Source organism: Alexandromys fortis, unplaced genomic scaffold, assembly GCF_014885135.2.
Source record: "Alexandromys fortis isolate MF-2015 unplaced genomic scaffold, M_Fortis_MF-2015_v1.1 scaffold_206, whole genome shotgun sequence".
NCBI lineage: Eukaryota > Metazoa > Chordata > Mammalia > Rodentia > Cricetidae > Alexandromys > Alexandromys fortis.
In genome coordinates this window covers 1,873,818-1,897,079 of record NW_026068097.1, presented here as the reverse complement: position 1 = coordinate 1,897,079, position 23,262 = coordinate 1,873,818, and the positions used below count along the sequence as shown (strand labels likewise).

Sequence of the window (23,262 nt, the reverse complement as noted above, 5' to 3'; positions counted from 1 at the left end):
TTTTCCTGGGTTTGCATGTCTGTTCATCCAGCCTGCAGAATGTGCTGGAGTAGCTCCTTTGGTTCCCTGTCAAGTGATGCACCAGGCTGTCTGGAGCCCCTTTCCGCATCCATTCCTTCTTTCCCGGTGTCAATTGTGATTGGAATTGTTGGTCTGATCACTTGGCTGGGTACTAATGTGGCCAGAGTTGCAAGGGCTCTAAGCCATCAATTTGAGTCTGTCACTGAAATGAACTATCTCAAAAAATAAGAGAGCCCTCCCTGAGTCCCACACAAAATCAAAGCCAGAACTAGGACTCCCTTTGCCCAACTGTATTCCAGTGCTCTTTTAGTCTCATCAAGCTCCTCCTCCACCTGCTCCTCTGTTTTCTAGTACAGCTTATCTATCTCATGGCATGGATGGCCATTTTATCCTGGGCAAGTGGCTCACAGAAGTATTCCTCATTCCGGGGGCGGAGTGGCGGGAGGTGGCCTATGAGGGTGGCATGGTGGAAAGAGACAAAAAGATGAATGAAGCAGATACTACACAAACCTGCCTTCAGAGTTGAAAGTCTCATCATCATGTCTGAAAGAGAGTATACTTTTTGTCTCCTTAAGCTCTGTGTCTAGGTCGTTTGGAAAACGCCTTGGAGAGTCAAGAATAAAATTCCAGGTCAAACAATGGATGACTGGAAAAGTCGACTCATACTCGAGAGCATGCTGCCGCATTTCAACATGGCGGGAAATCGTCAGGAGCACAGAAGGATCCAGGAATCGGTCAGAAAATGGGCTATGTGGGGGGGGGGTGTTGAATGTTTCTAACCTTACATTTGAACATGAGATGTGTTGTTGAAATTCTTTCTGCATATTTGGTATTGGAGACTAACTGAACATATAAGGGACTTGAATCAAAAAGACCTACCCCTGCCCCTGTGGGTTTCTATAATAAAAATACTAAGAAATTGGGCAAAGGAAAGGGTTCCTATTTAACTGTCCAACCCTAATATCTTTTCTCAAAGTCACTTGTCACATTTGTGCTTCCTTCTCTAGGAATTCAGCCATGGCCCAAGTGTCTGAGGCTTAGTATTGGGGATTCCAGTGGTAGTTCTAAGGGAAAGCTTGACAGTAGGGAGTATGAGAGCCTCTGGTTGCTGGAGTCTGACAGCCGGTGCCTACACCATCACCACTCTACCAAGATTAGGTTAGCAGGCGCTGCAGCACACACAATGGCTGTTATCTCGGGGTATTCGCCCACAGAGGAGTGGCTTGCTTAATCTCTGAAAGTAATAGAGCAGAGGGGAAATGGTTCCTATAGAGCCATGGGTCTGTTTCCTTCCTGCTCACGGACCTGGGAGCCCTGAGCTCTGAGGTAATGTCATTTCACAGAACTGGGAGACTTATCTTCCCCAGTTCCCAGGGCAATCTGCTTTGTTCATTTTAGGGATTTTGTTCTGTGTACAGGTGTGAGTGATTGAATCATATTTCTCTTTTTTCCTTTCATTGTCAACAATGTGTTGAGGAGACGCTATTAAGTCAAGTGCATAACCTTCTAAAAAACTCCGGTGACTGGAGTACCACAACCTTCACAGGAATGGGCAGTCACATGGGATGGCCAGAGACAAATAGATTGGTTGGCCAGTGTGACCTGTTTATGACCTGCCAGTCACCAGTTGACACATTCCCAGAAGAGAGTCTCTAACATCCGTTGTAACCACCCTTTATGTTCCGGACTGCTCTTTGTTGGTCAACATCTGAGTCTACAAAGGAAAGCACCTAGCATGTCCCCAGTTTAGGCTTGATTTTAAATTCTTTATTTTCCACTTACTTGGGCCAAAACCTAGGCATAAATGTGGGTGGGCTATAGGTACAGGAAGGAGATTTCCCTGTTCCTCACTTACTGTTCAGACACTTTGTAAAACTAAAGTGTGTCTGGTAAGTGAGTGGCACTTTTGTTTCCATATGTATAGGGATGGCTGTCTTGGGAGTGGGTCCTCGGAGCAGTTTCCACTGAAGAGCAGCTACCACTGCTAATGCCATTTTCCGGCTTGGGTTCTCATGGCAAATGACTGCTTGAACCCTTTGTAAGCCTTACCAAAAAATGCACATTCATTGCTTTAGAGTCACACCTTACACTTAATCACGATCAGCTCTTCTTCCTCCATGGCACACCTCATTCTCTGTCCTTGGCTCAGAGTGGCCTGGCTATTTTTAAAGTGCCAAGCTGACGTAGAAGACCAGTGATTTGCCCCAATTGAAGGGGTCCAAAAATATACCTACCCGAGTTTATGAAGACAGCTCCATCAGCTGAGCCTTCTTCCCAGATGAAACTGCATCTGTCTTGGAAGACACATGTGGTCACCAGAACGGATGGTGCTGAAAGAGCCCACTACCCAGTGCCTGGTAAGCACTGTTGCTCGCATCTGTAAGCATCCAGGCAGCTCTTGGTGTGCTGAGAGAGCAGCTGGGTTTTAGTGGCCAATCAATCCCTGTAGCTTCAGGAAGGTGTCCAGTGTTAGCTTCCAGCTTTGGGGCAGATGCTGGCGATCTGAACAGCAGGCTATTAGAAAAGTAAGATTCCGAAATTGACAGATTAATAGCAGCGTATCCTTGGGTGTTCAGAAACAACAAGAAGACCTGCTGTTCAAAGAAGTTTCTGTAAGAATTCAAACCATCATGGAAGAAGGCTGTACTTAGCAGTAACCAGCCTTGCGCTGCCACGTGTGGCCTTAGCTGGATTTCAAAGGTTTCCATTGTTGCTGTCTTTCTGAGACTTAATGACATCCAGGGTTAATACTGCTCTCTGGTCCCAAGAAACAACATGAGTCTGGGAGCTCATTGTTTGTGCCACCTGACTTCAGTCCGAAAGCCTTCTGAACACAGAAATCTGCTCTGGGGAGTAACCTTAATTGGTTTCTTTTTGTTGAGTTGAAAACCAACCTAACAGAAAAAAAAGAGTGTATCACATTAAAATCATAAAATAAACTTCTATCAGTCTGACAGGAGAGATTTGTTTACATAGAGACAGAATCGTTCATCCTGTAGCCGAGACTGACCTGAAAGTAATGACCCTCCTGACTCAATCTACTGAGTGCTGGGATTACAGGCTGTGCCACTAGAGGAGAGCATTTTAATTTCTCTGGAATTTTCATATGAACAATTGAGAGATCCTGTAAAGAAAGAAGGGAACTTGAAGTGACCAATATTTTTAGCCTCAAGCCAGGGCCCAAGAGCCTGGGGTTCTAGCCTTACACCTGCTCCTAAATAACTGCAGTGTTCATCCACTGCCCTATAGAAAAAAAAACACAATTCAGACAAACCAAGTGCAAGAACAATTACCTTGAGTTCAGCATTGACTAGATGGCAGTACTTTGCTTAGCATTTGGGGAGCCCTCTCCTGATTACCCTAAGGAAACTGAGGTGCAGAGAAGCTAAGCACCTTGAGCCAAGTCACAGACCTATTAACAGGCAGATTTCAGGGCCCTTTTTCTTGTGCTGTACCCTGCTGCTCCTTAGATGGAAAGCCTGTTTCTAAACCCAAAATGCTGAGTGCATTGTAAAGAAATGTAGTGATTCAGGTTCCTTTTCAGCCTCATTGTTCATCTTGTACCAGGATCACTTAATGACTGCTGTGGCCCAAAAAAAAAGAGGTTTCCTCTGGCAATGCTTGCCCATGTGGCCAAGGTTAGTAGACGGCGTCGGCGTGTGGAACATCACGTCCTTTCCTTTGAAGTTAAGACTGGACTCCTTCTACAGATCCAGTAGGCTGATCAAAAGGCTCGAAGGCATTGAGGCTCCAGAGCCTACAGAGTCACGTATCATTTATGCCCCTGTCACCACCTATTCCATTTTTCCAGCACTTTCTAAGCAAAGTGGAGGAGTTGGCCTGGGGCTCTAGCCCAGTGGGCACAGTGCTTTTGCAGCATGCCCCAAACTCCACTTTCAGTCCCCATTACTGCCAAAAGAAATACCATAAACTCCCTAAGTATAATAAAAAAAATGGGGAAGTTAAGGTCTCTAAATTTGGGGAAGAAAAGGGCATGTACACTCTGTTCATCATCTGTGTTCAGCGCCTCAATGTTACTAAATAACTCTATAGGTTACAATAAGTTGGCATGCCCAGTATCCCTTATAAGCTTGCCAACTACTCTTTGCCTGAAAGAGAGGATGTTCTTATCACTTTCTTTATGTAAAAAATACTAAGGTCTGAGGAAGCCAGTACCTTGTAGAGAAAAACAAGTGAGAGGGTGGGGAGCTACATCCACACTGAATAGGCCGTCCTAAAGGCAGTGTGCTCTGTCCTACAGAATGGTCCAAACCCAGCCAAGTCTGTCTCCTCACCTCTCATTGAAAGTGAGGAACTGCATTCTGGAAAAAGAGCACATACCCCCACCCCATGAAGAGTATGTGGAGCTTTTGGATGACTCAGATAGTAGTGTCCCCAGTTTCAGCTGACCCATTTCTTTAAGAATACCCAGTAGGAGGCGCTCTTTTCAACTCCTCTGTGGTGTGGAATCCAGGTCAAGGTCTATGCCCATGGACCTTGGAGCTCATCTCTTTCCTTTGCACACAAAGTACTAAACTCACGAAGGAGATCTCAGAGTTTCAAAGCTGTGACTAGTGGAATAACCTGGAACAAGTCCCCTTCATCTTGAATTTTGAGAGCACTGATATGATTTAGAAGGGCCTGTCTATGTCTGGCCTCCTGCCACAATCCCTTGGACATGCATAGCTCTAGGCTAGATTCTGGGATCCAGGGTTGTAATCTTCCCTCACTGAGAGCAAGTCTATTCTCTGTTTAAGTTTGAGACCAGGTGGAGCGACTCTGTTTCCTATGCCTAGGTTAGAGGCTCCAATATATACACTCAGCCCTGGAGTCTCAGAAAAGAGCAGTGGACAGAAGCGAATTCCAGGTGTCCTGGTGCTTTCAGCCCAGTGGCATAACAGGTGAAGAGCAGCCAGCATCTTTCTCTCATTCCCTTTCTACTTCCAGCCTGGCAGCAAACCAGGCTGCTTTGGAGTTGTATGGGAAGGCGTGTGGAGAATTGAAGTGACGCTGAAATCTCGAGGTTCAACGGTTGGTGTCTTTGCCAGTATTCTCTACTTCATGTAGGCTGTAGGCCTGCTACAGGTGAAAGTCTGGCCTCAAGAGAGAGAATCCTATGTATGTTGGTTGCACTGTGGAGACCCAGATGTTGCCTCGGAGCAGACCCAACAACTACTTACTGAGTTCTTAACATGAGCCTTGGGGCCCCAGTTGCCACAATGGTGAAGTGAGCTCCTTGTCTACTTCAGGGTCTCTAAGATTATGATGCATAAGACAGGGATGTGGTCGTGTCCTACAGCACACAGGCTATGGCTGTTCTTGGCACCTTTTTAACAATCAAAAGTTGGCATTGGCTCAAAATTATTTTTTTCCACCAGAAAGGCAAGGAACAATGTGTCCTTGGAGCTCTGTTTGGAATACAGAGGACCCCTAAGGATGGCTGTGGTCTCAGCAGCAGCCCCATTGCACAGAGGAGAGCTGGATTTACAGTGCAACCCTGAGCATTCTGGGTCAAGGCCTGCAGTGCGCATGTGCCTTGCTATTTTGGGGATCCTCCCCATGGAGCACGCAGCTGTTCGTTCCCTTTGCCCACCCTGCCCCCTTCTCCTCTTCTGCAGATAGGGCCCTTTTCCTGTTACTGACACCCAACCAGGGAGGGAAGCCAGGCACAGGCTTTGCCTGCAAACTGCTCTCTTTGGCAAGGACAGAGCAATTCTGAGCTTGGGGGACACCACTGGGCTTGGCATCTGGGTCCCGACTAGGTAGCTCAGCTGAGAAACTCAGTGACCTGCAAATCAGCCCGTTAGTAGGGGAAAATACTGGGTAGGGAGCTCCGTTTGGCAGCTGGCTTTCACAGGCACGTGGAGCAGACAATGGCCTTGCCTGAATTCCTACCCAGCCCCTCCCTGCAGATTCCGTGACTTCAGGCCCAAGATAACAGGTGTCTGGAAGTGAATCACTCCAGGCAACACTGAGAACCAGATTTCACTCCCTTCTTGGTAATGTGAAACCCTGGGGCCTTATCTTAGGGATGTGGGACTATGGCACCCCCAAATATTATAGGCACACTCAGTCCTCTTGCTTTACACCCTCAGCTGGAGAACTTGATGTGTGTGTCTTTTTAGGTAAAGATGTGAGTCAGAGGCTGCCATTGAGGTACTGTGTTCCAAACTTCTGATAGAACACAGGCTTCTCAAGTCTGGGCTACAGAATTTGGTTTCTGTGAGCAATGTAGATTAATGCATTACACCCCCTATCCTGCCCATGTCTGTCCTTCTCACATATGGACGTCCCTAAGACATCAACATGAGAAACGGAAATATGAACCACAGGCCAGGATTTTACCACCACAGACACTCAAACCTGAGGCCCAAGCCCAGCTGCTTCTTTTGTTTTTTTTACCGATCTTTTAACCCCATGGCCCTCAACACAGGCTTGCCTCTCAGTGTCACAGGCTCCATAGCCTCTCAATTCCCTAGGCAGAGCTGTTTTGCATGCCTTGTCTTCCCAGGGAAATTTGGTTCCATCCAGCCTTGTGCCTGAGACTTCTTGGTCTTCTGCCCCTGCACTGCTGCTAAGCACCTCGTACATAGTAGGAGCAGACATCACTGGGCCAGCTGCTGCACTTACTGGTTTCTGAGAAGTGGTTGTCTTGAGGCCTTCCTTCCATCAGGAACAGAAGAAGACAGATAATTTGCAGAATGACATTTTCCACAGAGAGCATTTCCAACCTGCAGGTATCAGCTGAGTTCTTCACAGAAGCCAGGTATTTTAGGGATACAAGGTGGGGGGGAAACAATTCTAGCTTTCAGAGACATGTCATAGAGGTAAAAAATTTACAGCCAGTGCAGCAGCCTCCAGGTTGGTCCGAGCCATTGGGAGAAGGTAAAGGGGTGAAGTCATATTGTCATAAAGACCCTTGAAGGCCAAAGAGAGATGCTTTGAAAAAAAAATTCAAATTGCCCAACTGTGTACAAAGTCTGAGAGAGCAAGGCCCAAAGGAATCCAGGAGGGACTGTTATTCCCTCCTCCACTGCAGCCAGAGTCCTTGCCAACAGTTGTGCAATAAGTGTCGTTAGTGCTGGTGAAGTATAGCATTTGGGACTGCTGCATAGATTGCATAGTGTAGCAATGCTTACTCAGCCTTCATTATGATTGAAATAGTAAAGCCTTTCTGCTCCCTCATGGACAGTAGGCCTGTACCACATGGTGTCCTGCTGTGTGAGGAAGGGACTTTGGAAATATGGTATTTCCCAAGGGAAAGACTTCAACCCATGCGCCAGGTCGGGTCTTGGTAAACGGGGCGCTGGGACCACATGTAGCCCACAGGCTGTCTTAGTAAATAGTCCTATTGGCGCAGAGCCCTGCCTAGCCTTTAGTATACAGTTTGCCACACAGATGCAGTGACAAGCACCGCATGGCCGTAACAGTTTCAGCTAGTGCCTATTTGGGCTTTGCCAGTGTCTGTAAATGATGACCCATGGCACTGGGTGTGTGGCTCATTTTTCCAGAGCCCATTGTTTTCCCTAATAAGTAAATGATACCTTCAGTACCCACTGGAGGTACAGTCACAGGCCTTTTGCTTGGCCATGTCTTCACCTTCTCCTCCTTTGTCCTAGTTGATCCCAGCCCTGTGCTCTAGGTCCCATGTTCCTTTTCCTTCCCATGACATTTATTTCCCCTCCCATGAGCAGCCAGAGAGAGCTTTCACAAACATCGAGTTGATCTTTCCTCTGCTTCACCTTTCCCCATAATGGCTTCCCGGTATGAACAAAACAGAGCCCAAGCCCCTTCCCATGGCCTGTGAAGCCCCAGGAGAGCTCATGGCTACTTCCCAGCTCACTGCTTGCCAGACCCAGTACCGCCTGCTAGTCCCCGAAGCAGGCCAAAAGCCTTTCCCCCGGGGCCTGCCAGACTGTTGCCCTCCTGCCTGGAGTTCTGTGCCCCACTACTGTAGCCTGCTTCCTACACTTGACCTTCACTTAAATGAGGAGCTAACCCACCCCAGCACTCTGCCAAACTACCGTATTTGAGTCTTGTGAAGACTTCTGATCTTGTTCTTACTGCTAATGTGGTTTGTGACCTACCCCTAGAACTCCAGATCCCTGACTCTGCTTCTTGTCTGTCCAACTTGGACTCATTCTTGTGGGAATGTCAGTACTGAATCCCCAATCAGCCCTGCCTGGGACTGTTGGAAGCCTTATCTCTTTGGTGGCTGGAGCTCTCTTTAGCGGCCTCTTCTTCTGTAATAAACTTCAGGTGCTGATGCTCACTAGCGTTAGGCCTGCCCATATATATGACTCTCAGGCAAACATGTTCCCCCCTCCCTTCCTCCCTCAAGTTATGCCTTTAAGATTGAGAACAATTAACTTGGCCTATATAAAATAGCTGCAGGAAGTAATTTCCCAAACACCAGCACCCACACTTACTTTTTGAATACATGACTTTACACAGCAAAACATACAGCAGCTCCCTATGCACCATACTCTTTTTAATGACCATATGGCGTGTAAAGGATTTATGCACCTTCCCTTACCTGCACTTACAACTGACAGCAAATTACATTATTGGCAATATACTGACAAATAAAAATATGCTGTGCTTCCCCCCAAAGAGTCAGTGTTTAGATTTTTTTCTGTTTATAAGGAATTCAGGAGCCAGGCATGGTGGCTTAGGCCTGTCACCACTCAGGAAGGAGACTGAGTCAGGAGAATCACTATGAGTTCAGTGCTAGCCTAGGCTACATAGTGAGTTCGGGTCACCCAGGGCTATAGAGTGAGAACCTATATAATCTCTCTATCTCTATCTATCTATCTATCTATCTATCTATCTATCTCTAAATCTCCATTCCTCTGGGCCATTCAGTGGGAGCTTCTTAGAGTGTTACAAAAAGGAAATACTTTACAAGATCACCCTCTTTCTGGGAACCATCACTGTGTGCAACACCACGTTCAATGGCATTTCTATCATCTACCCCTGGTGCCTCGTTCCCACCACAGCCACCATCACCTCTGCTACTTCCTTATCTGTTCTACCACCAACATCCCCACCACCTCTGCTCCCATTAACAGCATCGGTCCCACTGTAATCATTGCCACCGTAACCACTGGGTAGTTAGTTATCTGTCACCTTTGCTACTCTTTTACCACATTCAACATTGATGACATCACGATCACTGTCACCACCTCTATCAATTCTCCATGCCATCATTATCACCCTACCACCTCTCTTTCTGCCCCTTTCTCTCCCTTCCCTCTGATACCACACACATGAGAGGGGAGGGGGGGTTCTTTCCATTATATAATCATAGACACACCACTTATACTGAAATAAATACATGTACGTGTTTTAAAATTATTTTCATATAACTTACTCTTGTTTACTCTGTCCTTGGGGCTACAGAACAATGTTTGTGGTAAAAACTGAATTAGAATTCATTACAAGACTGTGTAATAGCCTCAAATGCACAGTCTTTAAAAAATAAGTTTAAATGAAGGAGCTTTCACTTCATAAAAGGATGCACTGAGGATTTTCTTTCAATGGCAAATTCCTGCCGCATGTTATTATGATTTGGTTTACAAAAGTTAGCCTTGCACACAGCTGTTTGGGAGCATAGCTAACAACTAAAGGAGATCTGCCTTGAATGGCAAATGCTGCTAAGGAAACCATGTTAACAGCTATTTTAGGACCACCAAGAATGTGTTTGAATTTTCAGGCTTGAAAAGAGAGATAATATTTATTTGGTGTCTACACCATGCCAGGCACTATGCTGACTTTACATGTCCAAGTTTACAGAACCCTTAAAGGAAATTTGTATGGTAGCCTCATGCTCCCATTTTGTAGGTAGGAAAACACTAAGGGGTCAGAGCCTCTCTCCAGACCCCCTAGCACTTCACATTGCTGAGTTCTGCAATTGGAATTTAACATTCAGAGTCTTTGTCACAAGACCATCCATTTTTTTCGGCAATGCTTTAATATGCAAAGAGTATCTGGCAGTTTACACAGATGCGCAGCAAAGCCTCCATGGCCCCTGAGGCCACATAGGGGGCTTTGTAATCAAGTGGTTGGACCCAGGAGGTACAGCAAATCCTTATGAGCTAAACTCCCTTTGTGTGAAGAAGGAACTTCTTCTCTGAGGCCATCACTATCTGCTCTACCCCCTTTTAAGTGTGATTTAGAAAGTATGACAGTCCCTATAGGGAAATGAAAACACATAACCAACACAGAGAAGCAGGATTTAGCCTCTTGGTATACAAAGCTGAAATGACTTGTAATTCCCTCAGTGCCCAGAATAAGTTCCGAGTTCAGCTGAGAAAGGCCGGCTTACTGCTGAGGTGTTCGAATGTTTACCACCATGGATGACTAGGTTCTTAACATTCTGGCACTGGCCTATAGACCAGAGTCTTGAATGCCACCATATCCTTGGCCATTCACTAACTATATGACTTGAAGTTTCTTGGCCTCTCTGAGGCTCTTTTTACCCAGGAGCAAAAGTGATATCCTAAGCAGAGCCCTGCTTACATGCTAGACTTGTTTTTAGAAGCCAAGGACCATGATTAAGAAAACACACTGACCACTGAGGCCTGTCATTGGTAACACCAAGTCTTGGTTATAAAGGCCTAGAAAAAGCCCAGTGTCTTAAGAATCTGTATAGGTCCTGTCTGCTGATGGGGTGCTCATTTGCAAACATAGATTCCTCAATCTCTCAAAACCAGGATCTGCCTATTCCAGATTCCTTCTTTTCTCTCTGTCTCTGTCTTTTTGTCTGACTCTCTCTCTCCCCTCTCTGTGTGTATGTATGCATGTCTCTCTCTGCCTCCTCTATCTTTGTCTCCTCTCCTTTCTTCTCCTTTCCTCTCTGTCTCTGACATATTAGTTATAGTTGTTTTGCTTTTTGTGCGTTTTCTAAGACAGGGTCTCACTGTTTTCTGGCCTTGAACCCTCTGTTAACCCAGGCTAACCTCTACTTTGTGACACTCCTGCTTATGCTAAGGTTACACATGTATAGCACCACACCTGACTTAGATACACCGATTGCTTCTTCTGGCTGTGTTCTTCCAAGAAATGGTTCCACAGGGATTTCCCAGGTGCTTAAGTAGCTGAGGACTACATGATGGTCTTGCCTTCGTGCCTGTTTCCAGACACAGAGCTATGCTGTAAGGAGGCCAGGCCATAGGGCTTGGGATATGGAGTTATAGCGGATGAGGCACAACTAGCTTCTGGAGGACAAGGCCTTTAGGGCCTTTTTATCTTGAGGCAAATACAGTCCAGGCTAGATAGGTCATTCTGTCTGGGATGAGACTGTCATGTCCCACCCAACACAAGTCACGGTAACATGTGCGTTTTCTCAAACCCTGCCATAAAAGTCTAAACTTTGCCAACTTTTCTCAAGTTGCAGTTTTAGGTCAGAAAGGATCCTGCATCTTGAGAAAGCACAGAATCAGTTTTCCACTCAGTGCATTTCCTGGGCCTTCTGCATCTTCTAGAAGTTAGCATGGCATGCAGGGGCTTCTGGGTGTCTTCACTTGGCTTCAAGATGGAAAATGTACTGCCTGTATTCACCTCTGGTCCTTGCAAGGGCCACATATGGTGCCAGGTACCAGGCGCTAGAGCAGATAGTCATTTCTCTACAGAAAATACAGAAGGCAGCCAATGTAGTTTAGTGGGGCAGTGCTTGCCTCTATGTACAAAAACCATCATCCATAAAGAGCTACAGAGGTTCCTCTTGCCCAGTCTGGAAGTTGACAGAGCCCTCCCTGCAGTCTTCCCATAGAGCGGAAGTGGTAGATGTTTCTAAGAGAACCTCGATTGTGAAAGAACAGTTTTTGGGTCTTCAGAAAGCTAGGCACAGGAATTATCCTATGACCCAGCCATTTCACTTCCCCCAAACAAAAAGTAGACTTGCAATAAAATGTGTACTTAAGTGTTCACAGCAGGAGTGGTGCGACATGTTGTCTTCTCAATACGGCATGGCTATCACACTCATGAACTTACAGAAGCTAAGGTTTCTGTACAACTCCACTTTAGACAGGTAGGTGCTCTCCTGGCCTTACCACACATTGAGTAGCTGTTGGAAGTAAGTGGCTGCTGGGGAAGGGAGAGTCCTTCTTTCTGGAGAATGTGGCCGCCAATTGGTTTCCCATTATCCTGGGGATAGCCCCACAACCATGCACGTATAGGCAACACTAACTGGACTTAGTGGGATTTTTTAAGTACATGAAGTTAGGAGGAGGATATGTGGGGAGTTGGAAGTGGATTTGGGAAGGCAGGTGCACTATTTCATTGTATACATGTATGAAATTCTCAAGAATAAGGAAAAATTAAAATATGCCAAAAGATAGAAACAACACAAATATCTGCTGTTCAGTGAATGGATAGAAAAAAATATACTCCAACCATACAATGACATTATTCACCCATTAACAAATTAAGTATTGATGGATGCCACAACATAGATGAACCTAGAAAACATGCTCAGGGACAGAAATCATATACAAAAGGCTGCATTTTTATAGTTCCATTTCTGTGAAATATTGAAAATAGCTAAGCCTAGAAAGACAGAAAAATGAGTGGTTATGGGGCCTGAAGCTAGGAGAAGCTCAGCTTAATGGTTACAATGTCTCCATCTGGGCTAAGGGAAGAATTGTGGGACTAGATGATGGTAATGATTGACCAGCATCCTGAACGGACTAAACACCACAGAAGGGTACACTTCAGTAAAAGTTCATTTCAGCCCGGTGTGGTGACTCAGACTTATAATCAATCCTAGCCCTCAGAAGGCTGAGGCAAGAGGATTATCATGACTTCAAGTCTAGCCCAGACTCATAGTTTCAGCCTATAAGACTCTTTTTAAAAAATAAATTGCATCCTATGTCAATTTCACAATTTCTAAGAAGAAGGAAAGTCTTCTAGATTGACCATTGTTCCTGATCTTGTGTCCCCTCCAAGGCTCTGCTTTGATGGAATTAGAGTTCCAAAGTCTGTATCTAAATCTATCTGAGTTCAATATCTCTCCAGGTCTTTAGAGGCTAAAGTGGGCTTATGCAGTAAGTGTGCTATGCCTCTGCCCAGCTAAAGAATTTGCTCCAATAGCTCAAGTCAAATGAATTTTCTGAGAAGAGCACCTGATGTTGGGGTCAACCTTTGAGAACTGGGGGAGATGTAACTCAAGGGTTCTAGTGTACAAGCAATATAATTTAATAGCTGCTAGGCTGCCAGCACACGGAAGGCTGCCAGATCATGGCTTAAGAGGAGTTGGTGCATCCATGTTCACCTACTCACAGCCAGAGTTTTAGAGCTACCCTACATAAGGTCCATGGTTTCTCCACAGCTACCCTAACTAAAGGCAAGCTGGCACTTAATATTTCTATAGTGACTCTCAAATTGATGATAGATCTATGCTGCTTCAGCCTGCCTTTGACAGGTGTTGAGTCTCTGAAATGCACTAGGAATCTTCCCCAAACCATACACAGACGACCAAGTCTCAGTCCAGGGGATTCCCCACCAATCTCATTCCCAATCATATTACCAGTATGAATATGGTGTCCCCCATTGCCTGGGAGTCCACCATTGCATCAGGAGAGCAAGCCAATGAGATGGTGATCATGAGAAAATGGACTAGGGGAAAGGGAAAGGGAGAGATCTGATACCACCCATCAGCCAAACGCTGATCAGCCTAATAGGAAGCCTCAGGAGAGCTCTGTGGCATAAAGATAGGGCCAGTCTGCTTGGCTGGTGTATGAGTGATATCCCAAGGGGAGATGTGGAAAACTCGAGACAGAATCTGTCACAGCCCAGAGCAGCATAGAAACATTTAAGCACAATGATGGAATTTGACAACTTACCAGCCTAGGTTTGTGTGAACTCCACAGGCTTGCAAGATGTCTAAGAATTACTGCCTAAGGGTGTCTCCCACTAGTCCCATTACTGTGCAGATGGAGTGCCTCCTGTTATTTGTAAGCATTGCCCAGGAACGTGTTAGAGCCCTTTCCCTCACCTTCTGATGCCTTCCATGTTCTCCTGCCTCTTTGAAGTACTGAAGCAAAGGGATATTTTCTTGGTTCCTTGGCCATGCAACCTGGCTGCACCTCAGTCACATGTTCTCAGTAGCAAAAGGTGGAATAGTCAAAGGGCTCCACACAGTTCACATCATTCAACTGAGTCCTGTGCTGAAGCACTGTGGAGAGTAGAGGGCCCCACAGCAGCTAGAGGCCTTTTCAGAATCGTACACGGACTCAGTGTATAGCAGCATCTCCCTGCTGCACTGGTCTGAACTGTTTATGACGGCCAGCCACTGCTACTCTGAGACCATCTGCCTAATCATCCTGCCCTCATCCCCCAAAGCAGAAATGTCCTGTCCTCTAAGTTGGAAGTAGGCGCCTATGTTTAGGTCAAGATTCTTGCTCTAGACCATCTAGCAACAGATATTGGGGTCCTTTCTTGTAAGCCAATTAGCACCCATAGACTCTTACCTGTCCTAACTAACCACGATTCTCTAGAGCTGCTTGTCTTGCAAATATGAGAAAGCTGAAAATCTTTGTCCTACAGAAATTTCAGCATCAGTTTATGGGGATATTTTGCTCAAAACCAGCATGCAATTGATACATGCTTAAGCATAGAAATGAATAGTATATGCATGGATATTTATTTGTGCATCTGTACTTATCCAGGTATTTGCTCTAAGTTCTCCCTTCCTATAAGCCCGGTCCTAATATGCACACATGTATACCTAGACATACACAAAATAATGGATTATCATACCTTAACCTACCCAATGTTCAGTGAGAGCAGAAGCAATGGGATGCCCCAGGCAATACAGCTGTTTTTCCTTGTCATTGATGCCACTTATCTAAATGTTGAAAGCTCTTAACACGGAATCCCAAACACAGAGCTGCACAGCCTCTAACAAAGGGTGATTGTATTGACAAGCAAAATCTCAGCAGATTCTATGGCTGCTCCTCCACCAAAACAGCAGCCTAGTTGGGGAGTGCCCAGGAGACATGCCTGAGGAAAGCCAAGAGGAGATGCCTCTGAATTAGATACCCCTCAGTGTACCCTGTGATGAGCACCAGCGGTTGCCTGGCTGTGGACTTAACAAATCAGATCTAAGCAGCATGAGATGCCTTCTGGCACCCCAATGAGGTATCCTGTGATCTGTTTTGTTAATGAGTACACAGATAGAAGAGAGTAGGGACAATTGGCATAGATGTGCTTGATGGCTGCACACACATTCTCACTTATGTTAGTGTTAGAGTCCAGGAGTAATGCCTGGCTCCCCAGTCCTTGACACCTTATTCTGAACAGCTTCATGGAAGGCCAATGACTAAATAAAAGCTCTAGGAGTCCTGCCAGTGCATTGCAGAGGCCCACTTGGCCAGGATTCCAGGCTTAAAGTTTCATTTCCCCTCCCCTCCACTTCATCCCACCATCTGCCTGCCTTCTTAACTTGTATATATATTTCACTGCTATTAAGACTGTTGTGTACTTCGTGCCACCATGAAATAGAACAGCGGACCCAACTCTTGCTAACCAGGGTTCCCAGCAAGAGGATGGTCATGAAGATCTACACTATATGAACATCTGTTGATTCATTTTAGACATTTCTATTTTAAGCCTATCAGATTTCTTTGGATTTTTCGACAGAAGATTGAATATTCTGTTTGGAATTTGAGGGACTTGTTTGTTTGGATGCCCATAAGAGACTGAAGGAGTTGCCAAATCCACAATGTGCCAAGTCGTTTGGGTTCATCTGCCCATTGGTTCACTCAGCTGCTGTTTATTAGTTATTTACTTTATTTGCCGCGGGTCAAACACTTAGTGAACTGCTTCCTGAACAGCTTGAGAACACTATGGCTTCTAAACATCAGCCAGGCTCCTTGATAGGAAATTGGGCACGTAAGACTGGCTAGGCCTCTTCTTCTACCCAACCATTCCTGCCCAACCTGTAGTATTCAGTCCCAAGTGAATTTGGCAACAGGTCTTATGCCCTTGTTTGAACCATGAGCATTTCAGAAAAGTCAAGGATGTGTGTGAGTCATCTTATTCCAGGTAGTCAGGGCCTTTTCTGAAGATGATGCAGTGTTCTACTGTCTGGATGAATGAAGACAATAGACTGAGAGACAGCCGGATGGTCGTTGCTTCTCAACCTTGATCCAGCCTTGACCCACTAGACAGGCAATACAAGGCAGGTCCTACCTGCTTCCTGAGGGGTAGCTATTGTTACTGGAAGACAGTGAATTTCCAGGGCTCTTCCAGATCTATATTAGGAATGTCACAGTCCTTTGAGGCCCTGCATTTAGCAAACAGTCTGCCTATTCCAGTCAAGAGAGCAGTAGCAGGACCTAAGAACTCTTTCTCATCATTTCTCACATGATAAAATGGGCTCAGGGAGTCTACATGACAAGGCTAAGACCTCTCTGTATCTACCTGATGACTAGGGACATATGCCATGCTGCTTCTGTCCACTCCCTGGGCCCCACCCTCTATTAAACTAAGTTACTTCTTAAGCGAGATCTGGCAATCCGGACAGTTCTAAGTGATTCTGATGTACAGGAAGGCCTTAGCCACACAGCTGGGGTGGGGGGTGTTACTTTGATGTTCACTTGGCCATGAGAGCCATGACCTTAGTCTACTAGCAGATGAGGGGTGGCCAGAATCAGCATCTTAGCCTTATTCTCACATAGGTGCCTCCACTTCCTTTCCCTTTCCCTACTGGCAGACAACTAAGGGTTATTAATGTGACTGAATCATGGGTAAGAATCGGAAACAGGGAAACAAAGTGTTGCTTTGCTCCTGAAGACTGTTTTTATATAAAATGGGCAGCTCTCACAGGGTGCCGAACCCACAGTAGGGCCTCTTCCTGTTGTTTGATATCTCCCCAATGCAAGGATGCATCTGCACAGAAGAATTCCTTATTTAAATAACTTTATACTTGAGGTTTTCTTTTATTGCAAGTTTTTCTCATTAAAAACAAACAATACAGAAATTTAGAGAATAGAAAGCAAATTGCCAGTCATTCCTTAGGTGACCACTCTAAAAGACTGAGTATTGGTTCGTCCAAATTATTTTTGTATGTGCATAAGCAGTGCAAATGTGTGCGTGTGGAAAGAGTATGTGGGTGTGAACTAAATAGAATAATGACCACAGTGGCTGTTCTAAATCATGCACTTTCCCCTAAACATATACCTCAGGCAGTTCCTTTGCATTTCTCTGACACTGGTACATTCTATTTTATCAACACACCCTGATTCATTTAAGCCAGAGAGTGAGGCAACCTAGAACTTTGTTGTCTATTCTATGGTTTGTCTTTTTCAAAACTGGGTTACCTGTAGATTGGTAGGAATTGAAATTGTTCAGCTAGTTCTAGTTTGCTCTTGAGTGCCTGCCTTTGGCAGCAAGTTTCTTTAGTGACTTCAGCATAGTCCCTGAACTCCCCTTGTAAGTGCACAAAGAATACCCTTTGTGTGACTTTCAGTCCTGCTAAGTATACAGACAGCATATTGCTTTATTTGAAATGTAGCAAGACTGTTTAAATGAGACACACCAACAAAGAAACAAAAAACATGCTTCTAAAAATAGACTGTAATTTTATGATTTTTGACAAGTGTAACTTTAAACTGAGAGATCTGTTTTATCTGTGGCTTCTTAGCATTAACTTTAATATGTCAAAGCTTTTGTTAAATTCATATTCTCTCTCTCTCCCTCTCCCTCTCCCTCTCCCTCTCCCTCTCCCCCCCCCCCCCCTCTCCTCTCCTCTCCTCTCCTCTCCTCTCCTGTAAACACAGGGAACCAGTAAAAGAAGACAGGAAGGAGACAACTTCCACTTTACTGGCATGACTGACGGGGGCTACCCTAATAAAATCAAGAGACCTTGCCTTGAAGATGTCACCTTCTCTATGGGCCCAGGTGCCCACCCTACTCTTTCTACAGAACTGCAGATGCCCACATTAACCATGAATCCTAGCTCTGCAGATCTGGGTGTAGCTGGCCAGTCATTACTTCTTGAGAATAATCCTCTGGACAGCAATGTTATGAATAGCAGTGCTATGGGCTCACCGTTTGGGGTGTCGTCGACTGCAGACATAGGGCTGAAAGGGCATGCTATTCCTTATTATGAGAAAAACAATATGCCAGCTGTGGACCAGGAGCTTCAAGATCTTCTGGAGGAACTAACCAAAATTCAAGAGCCTTCTTCAAATGATCTTGACCTTGAGAAGATTCTGGGGAACAAGCCAGAAGAGCCTGTGGTTGTACATCACTCCCAGGCTCCCCTTGACCCACCTGCCAAGCTTCCAGTTCAGATGCCACATATGGAGAGCCTTGGGCCCAGCAAGGAGTATGCGTCTAGCTACAGTCAAGCCACTGACACATCACTCCCAGTCTTGCCCTCCTCTACAGGGATCAACTATCCCATTCCTCCCACCAGTAAGCAGATGGTCTCACCCAGTTCTTCAACGGCACAGGCTCAGGTCAAAAACCAGGCCCAGACCATGCTCCCTGTCACTTTGCCTCCATTATCTGTGCCTCAGTGGCATCATGCCCACCAGCTGAAAGCACTTGCGGCCAGCAAGCAGGGATCTGCTACAAAACACCACAGTTCCAACCGTACTTGGTCCAATCTGCCTACTCCAGGCCTCTCCCCACCTTACCTACGCGTGCCATCACCTCATCCACCACCAACACAGCCGCCGCCGCCACCACCAACACAGCCGCCGCCGCCACCACCATTCAGCCCACAGAACTTCACAGCACCCTGCATGTCGTCTAATAGCTTGTCTGGGAGTGCTGCGCAAAGCTCGTCCAATGCCTTACTCTCCAGCATGGCCCCCAGCAGCAATGCTGCCCTTGGGCCCACCTTGACCTATGCTCCAGCGAAGCTCCCAGCTCTGCCTCACAATCAGAAGCCACAATTCAGCCCCCAGAGCTCCATTCTTGCCAATCTGGTGTCCTCTTCTGTCAAAAACCCCCAGGGAAACCTATTATCTGCTCTGCCTACCACCACCCCAGGACCATCCCCACCCTACCGCCCCGAGAATCTCTCCAGCCCCGGCTTGCCACAGCAGTCCTTCACTCCACAACACTCTCTGATCAAGAGCCTCACTCCCACCAGCAGTCTGCTTAGCCAGCAGCAACAGCAGCAGCAGCAGCAACAACATCAACTGCAGCATCAGCATCAGCAGCAACAGCAAGCAAATTCCATCTTTAAGCCTATGACCAGCAGCCAGCAAAACAAAACCCTGAGCATGATCATGCAGCAGGGCCTGGCAAGTTCCAGTCCAGAAGCACCTGAGCCCTTTATCTTCAGCAACACCAAACCCTTGTCGCATTTTGTTTCTGAGCCAAGCCCCCAGAAGATGGCCTCCATGCCTGCCTCCTCCAGGCAGTCATCCCTGTTCCACTACCTGCCACAGGCAACACCAGCACATGTTCCTTCTGCTACTGCCTCCGCCACCTTGCAACTCCAGCAGCAGCAGCAGCAGCACCATCAGCAGCAGCACCATCAGCAGCAGCACCATCAGCAGCAGCACCATCAGCAGCAGCACCATCAGCAACAGCACCATCAGCAGCAGCAACAGCAGCAGCAGCAACAGCACCACCACCAACAACAACAACCTGACCAGTCTTCATTCCTCCTGCAGCAGATAATGCAGCAACCCCAGCGCTTTCAGCGCATGGTGGCCTCTGATTCCATGCCTGCTCTGCCTGGACAGGTAAGACCACCTCCTATCTGGTGGTGCTCCTTTGGGAAATAAGAACTATTTGATATGTTATGCAGACCTGGCTTTGGGAGGCAAATTCAGGCTATTATCCTCACGGAGGCCAAACTTGACCCTGGAAAAGCCTATGTAAGTCAAATAATTGTGTGTAGTTAAGTACAGTGTTCATGAGGCCAAAATTATGGCTCTGGAGTCTAGTCAGCTTTCCTGGAAGGAAAGCTGCACCCATAATCTGCCAGGGGAAGGAGTCAGACAGGACAAGTCAGACATCTATAGATGAACAGTTTCCCTTGGACTGAGCCACATGCCTGGATGCACAAATGCTTTGAAGGATGTAAGGAAATGACACTGAAGCATTTGGTGCTTGTCTGTCTTGCTATTAAACTGAACACTGAGCCTTCTAGAAATGCCCCAGAATCCTTCTACTGCACAAGCTCAGTGTATCTTTCATTACTGTGCTGGACACTGAGGCCAGTCCTGGAAGGAAAAGACATCCACCTCTAAAGCAGTGACTGTTGTCACCTCCATTCTGCAAAGGAAGAAACTGAGGCTCAGAAAGTTGCGATGACTTGCCCAGAGTCACACAGTTTGCAAGGGCCAGAGCAGGAGCTTAAAGTCAGGAAATCTTGCTCCAAAATCTCTATTCTTGAGATTACTTTTTCCACATCCCCTCTTCAAGTACAGCCTTTTGAATCATTCACTGTAGGTCTATCATTGTTCCCACTTGTTTTTGCTCTGATCCTTGCCTGTATTAATTATCTATCACTGTGTAAACACTTACCCAATGTGTTAACTCCAAACCGCATGTATATATTGGCTCACAGGCTCTGCAGGTGATCGTGGCTTAGCTGGTTCTTCTGGCCCAGAATATATCAGAAAGTCACTGTTATCTCCAAGTCCCATGGGGAAGGAGGTTCTGCCATGCTCACTCATAGCATTGTTGATAGGAAGCAGCTCTTTGCAGGGGCTTCAGGAAGTGTTTTTGGCCAGAATCTTCTTAAGCAAGCATTATACAATATGGCAGTTGGCTTCATCCAAGTGGATGAAAAAGGCATGCCTTCTAAATGCATGGATAGAGCTAGGGATAGGGAGGATTGTCAGAAAGTCTTTAAGATAGTCTATGGTATCATCATCAAATGTTGGCCACAGGAAATTGCATGAAGGTGTGGCTACCAGGAAGCAGGGATCAAAGTCCTCCTCTAGAATACTGTCAATCATGATGCATCGTTCCATTCATTGGTTATTCATATGAGCTGATACAGTTGACCATTAACCAGCACCCCCAATAAATCATCATCATTTACTCTAAGAGGGACCTTGATAGAATTATGTCCTGATGTTTTCCATTTGTTCAGAAGTTCCCAAGGGTCATAACATGATTCCACATACTTCTTCAGACACAGAGCCTCTGGGGCTCTGCCTTGCACTTCACTCTATAACCTTAAAGTGCCCAGAGTTCTTGGGCCTTGTCCCTGCTGGTTCCTGTGCCTGGCTTTCTCTTCCATTTCTCTCCTGTCTAACTTCTGCAGCTTCTTCAAGCTCAGACTCCATTCCTTCTGGAAGCACTGACAGTCCCAAGTGCTTCCGCTTTCTGCTGGGCCTCTCTGTTCTGGAGAGAAGTCAGAGACTATGTTTATGAGTGCCTGGGGAGAGAAATGCATGTCAGAAAGTGACCTCTTCAAGGGTACACATGACCACTTCCTAGAAAGAATATCCAAATATCATGGAGTCCAACCAAGCACGGTACTTGATACCATGGAATTGGCTGTCTGAGGGGTGCATGAAGCAGAAAGAATTCCCAAAAGGGTGGCTGGTGGCTAGGATGAATGGCAAGAAGACAGAACTAGCAAGCAGAACAGGGAACCCAGCTGGGGGCCTAAGCCCTTGTCTGTGGCTCAGGAGTACTGTGGTTTGATGTCATTATAGGGCTGTTGCCATCGCTGTGCATGGACTACTGCGGCTCTCTGGTTGGAGCACCAGCATCAGCAGTGGAACGCTCTCAATAGCACGCATGGACATGCGCCACCATCTAACCTTGTGAGCCACTTTGTTTTGTTCTTATCTGCAATGGGGTGTGTTTGGAGTCTTACTGTGTTGCCGTGGAGCCAGCTCAGATGGCTTGGGGGAAAATGCTTAATGACTAAAGTCATGGCAATTATGCCTAGCTGGTCACCAAGGCAGGATTGGAGAAGATTTTTAGGAGAAAAACCAAGCAACCATGACCTACAAGGATTATAAACATAGAAATGGCTCCAGAGACTCCTTACAGAGAGCTCCACTATGAGCTATCTTCCCAGCCAGACATAGACCCATAGGCCAGGCATGGAGGTCTTCTCTCACCTGCCTCTTGTCTTAATCCTCAGAGAAAGAGGGTTTTATCATTCCAGTCTGTGTTGAGAAGGAAAGCGCAGGGAAATCACCAGAGAGGCCCACAATCACACAGCGAATCAGATAGCCAAGCATCTGGTTCCAGAGCCCGTGCTCATCCTCCTGTGAATGAAGCACTGCCTCCAGAATGTTCTGTTCTTACCTTTCCTTCTTATCCATTTCCTCATCCACAAAATGAGAAAATAGTAGTTGACTGAGGACAAAATGACATAAAACATCCAAAGCTCTTTGAATAAAGCACAAAAAGGACTTTCCATCACTGCCTAAGGCCCGAGTCCTTAAATCTGTCCTCTGGGGTTTGAAGACATGGTCTACAAATCAAGACCTAGGTCAGGACAGAATGTGAGCAGCTCTTCTCCAACCCTGTCTCTATAGTGATGTTGCTAGGAATTGTGGGTTTTGTGCACCTTGGAGAGTTTTCTCATTCTAGGCTCAATGGACATGGCAAAGGGTCATATTCACATTGTAAGCGCCCCATTCCAAAGTTCTCAGCACTGTTATGCCCCTGCTCCAGCCCTCCCCAGTCCTCTGGTCACATAGCATTCTTCCAGCCAGAATACATTAAGAGCTCCCCCTTTCACGGACACTCTCCCACAACTGTAAGGCCATAAAACAATCTGGTCACTCTTCCCAGGGAAACAAAAAAAGAAAAGGTTAGTATTTGAAGAAAAATTTGGTATCCTTACATAAGAACAAATGGAAACCCCAAAGATGGGAAGTGCATGATTCTCACCTTTAGCAGCAGCCAGGCTGTCTGTAGAAGCAATGGTCTCCTGATAATATGACATTCATTAGCTTGGTGGTCTGGTCCTTCCCCTCTGTGGTCATGGTTACTGAGGGAAGACTGGAGATGTTTGTGAATGTGGGGCTCAGTTTTTGAAATGAATATATTGTTTTAATGTAAGATGAGAAACAAACAGTTAAGAAAGCAGTAATGCCCACTCTAGCTGTCTATCGGGCTCATACTTCTGTGTTTCTCAGCTTGAGAGATTTCACGTTACCAGTGGAATGAATGGTTCTCTTTACATGGAGCACCCCTTCCACCTAAGCTACGAGGCAAATGCCAGCTGTCCTCATGGAATCAGTTCAGTGTGGCAAGTCAAGCAACAGACCTGATGTACACAGAGCTCACGTCCAT

At 46.1% G+C, this 23,262-nt stretch overlaps 1 protein-coding gene across 6 annotated transcripts in view; it reads left to right on the top strand.

Annotated features, from left to right (window-relative positions):
• Mamld1 (mastermind like domain containing 1) overlaps positions 1-23,262 on the top strand; it is a 127,229-nt gene that overhangs the window by 65,459 nt on the left and 38,508 nt on the right. For 4 of the 6 annotated variants that reach the window (XM_050123656.1, XM_050123654.1, XM_050123655.1 and 1 more), the window contains 3 exons: positions 597-755; positions 17,805-19,730; positions 21,663-21,773. In XM_050123656.1, the coding sequence (XP_049979613.1) occupies positions 660-755; positions 17,805-19,730; positions 21,663-21,773 (2,133 nt within the window). In that variant the 5' untranslated portion in view covers positions 597-659. The remainder of the gene's footprint in view (positions 1-596; positions 756-17,804; positions 19,731-21,662; positions 21,774-23,262) is intronic. The other 2 variants (XM_050123658.1, XM_050123657.1) reach the window with 1 other exon arrangement.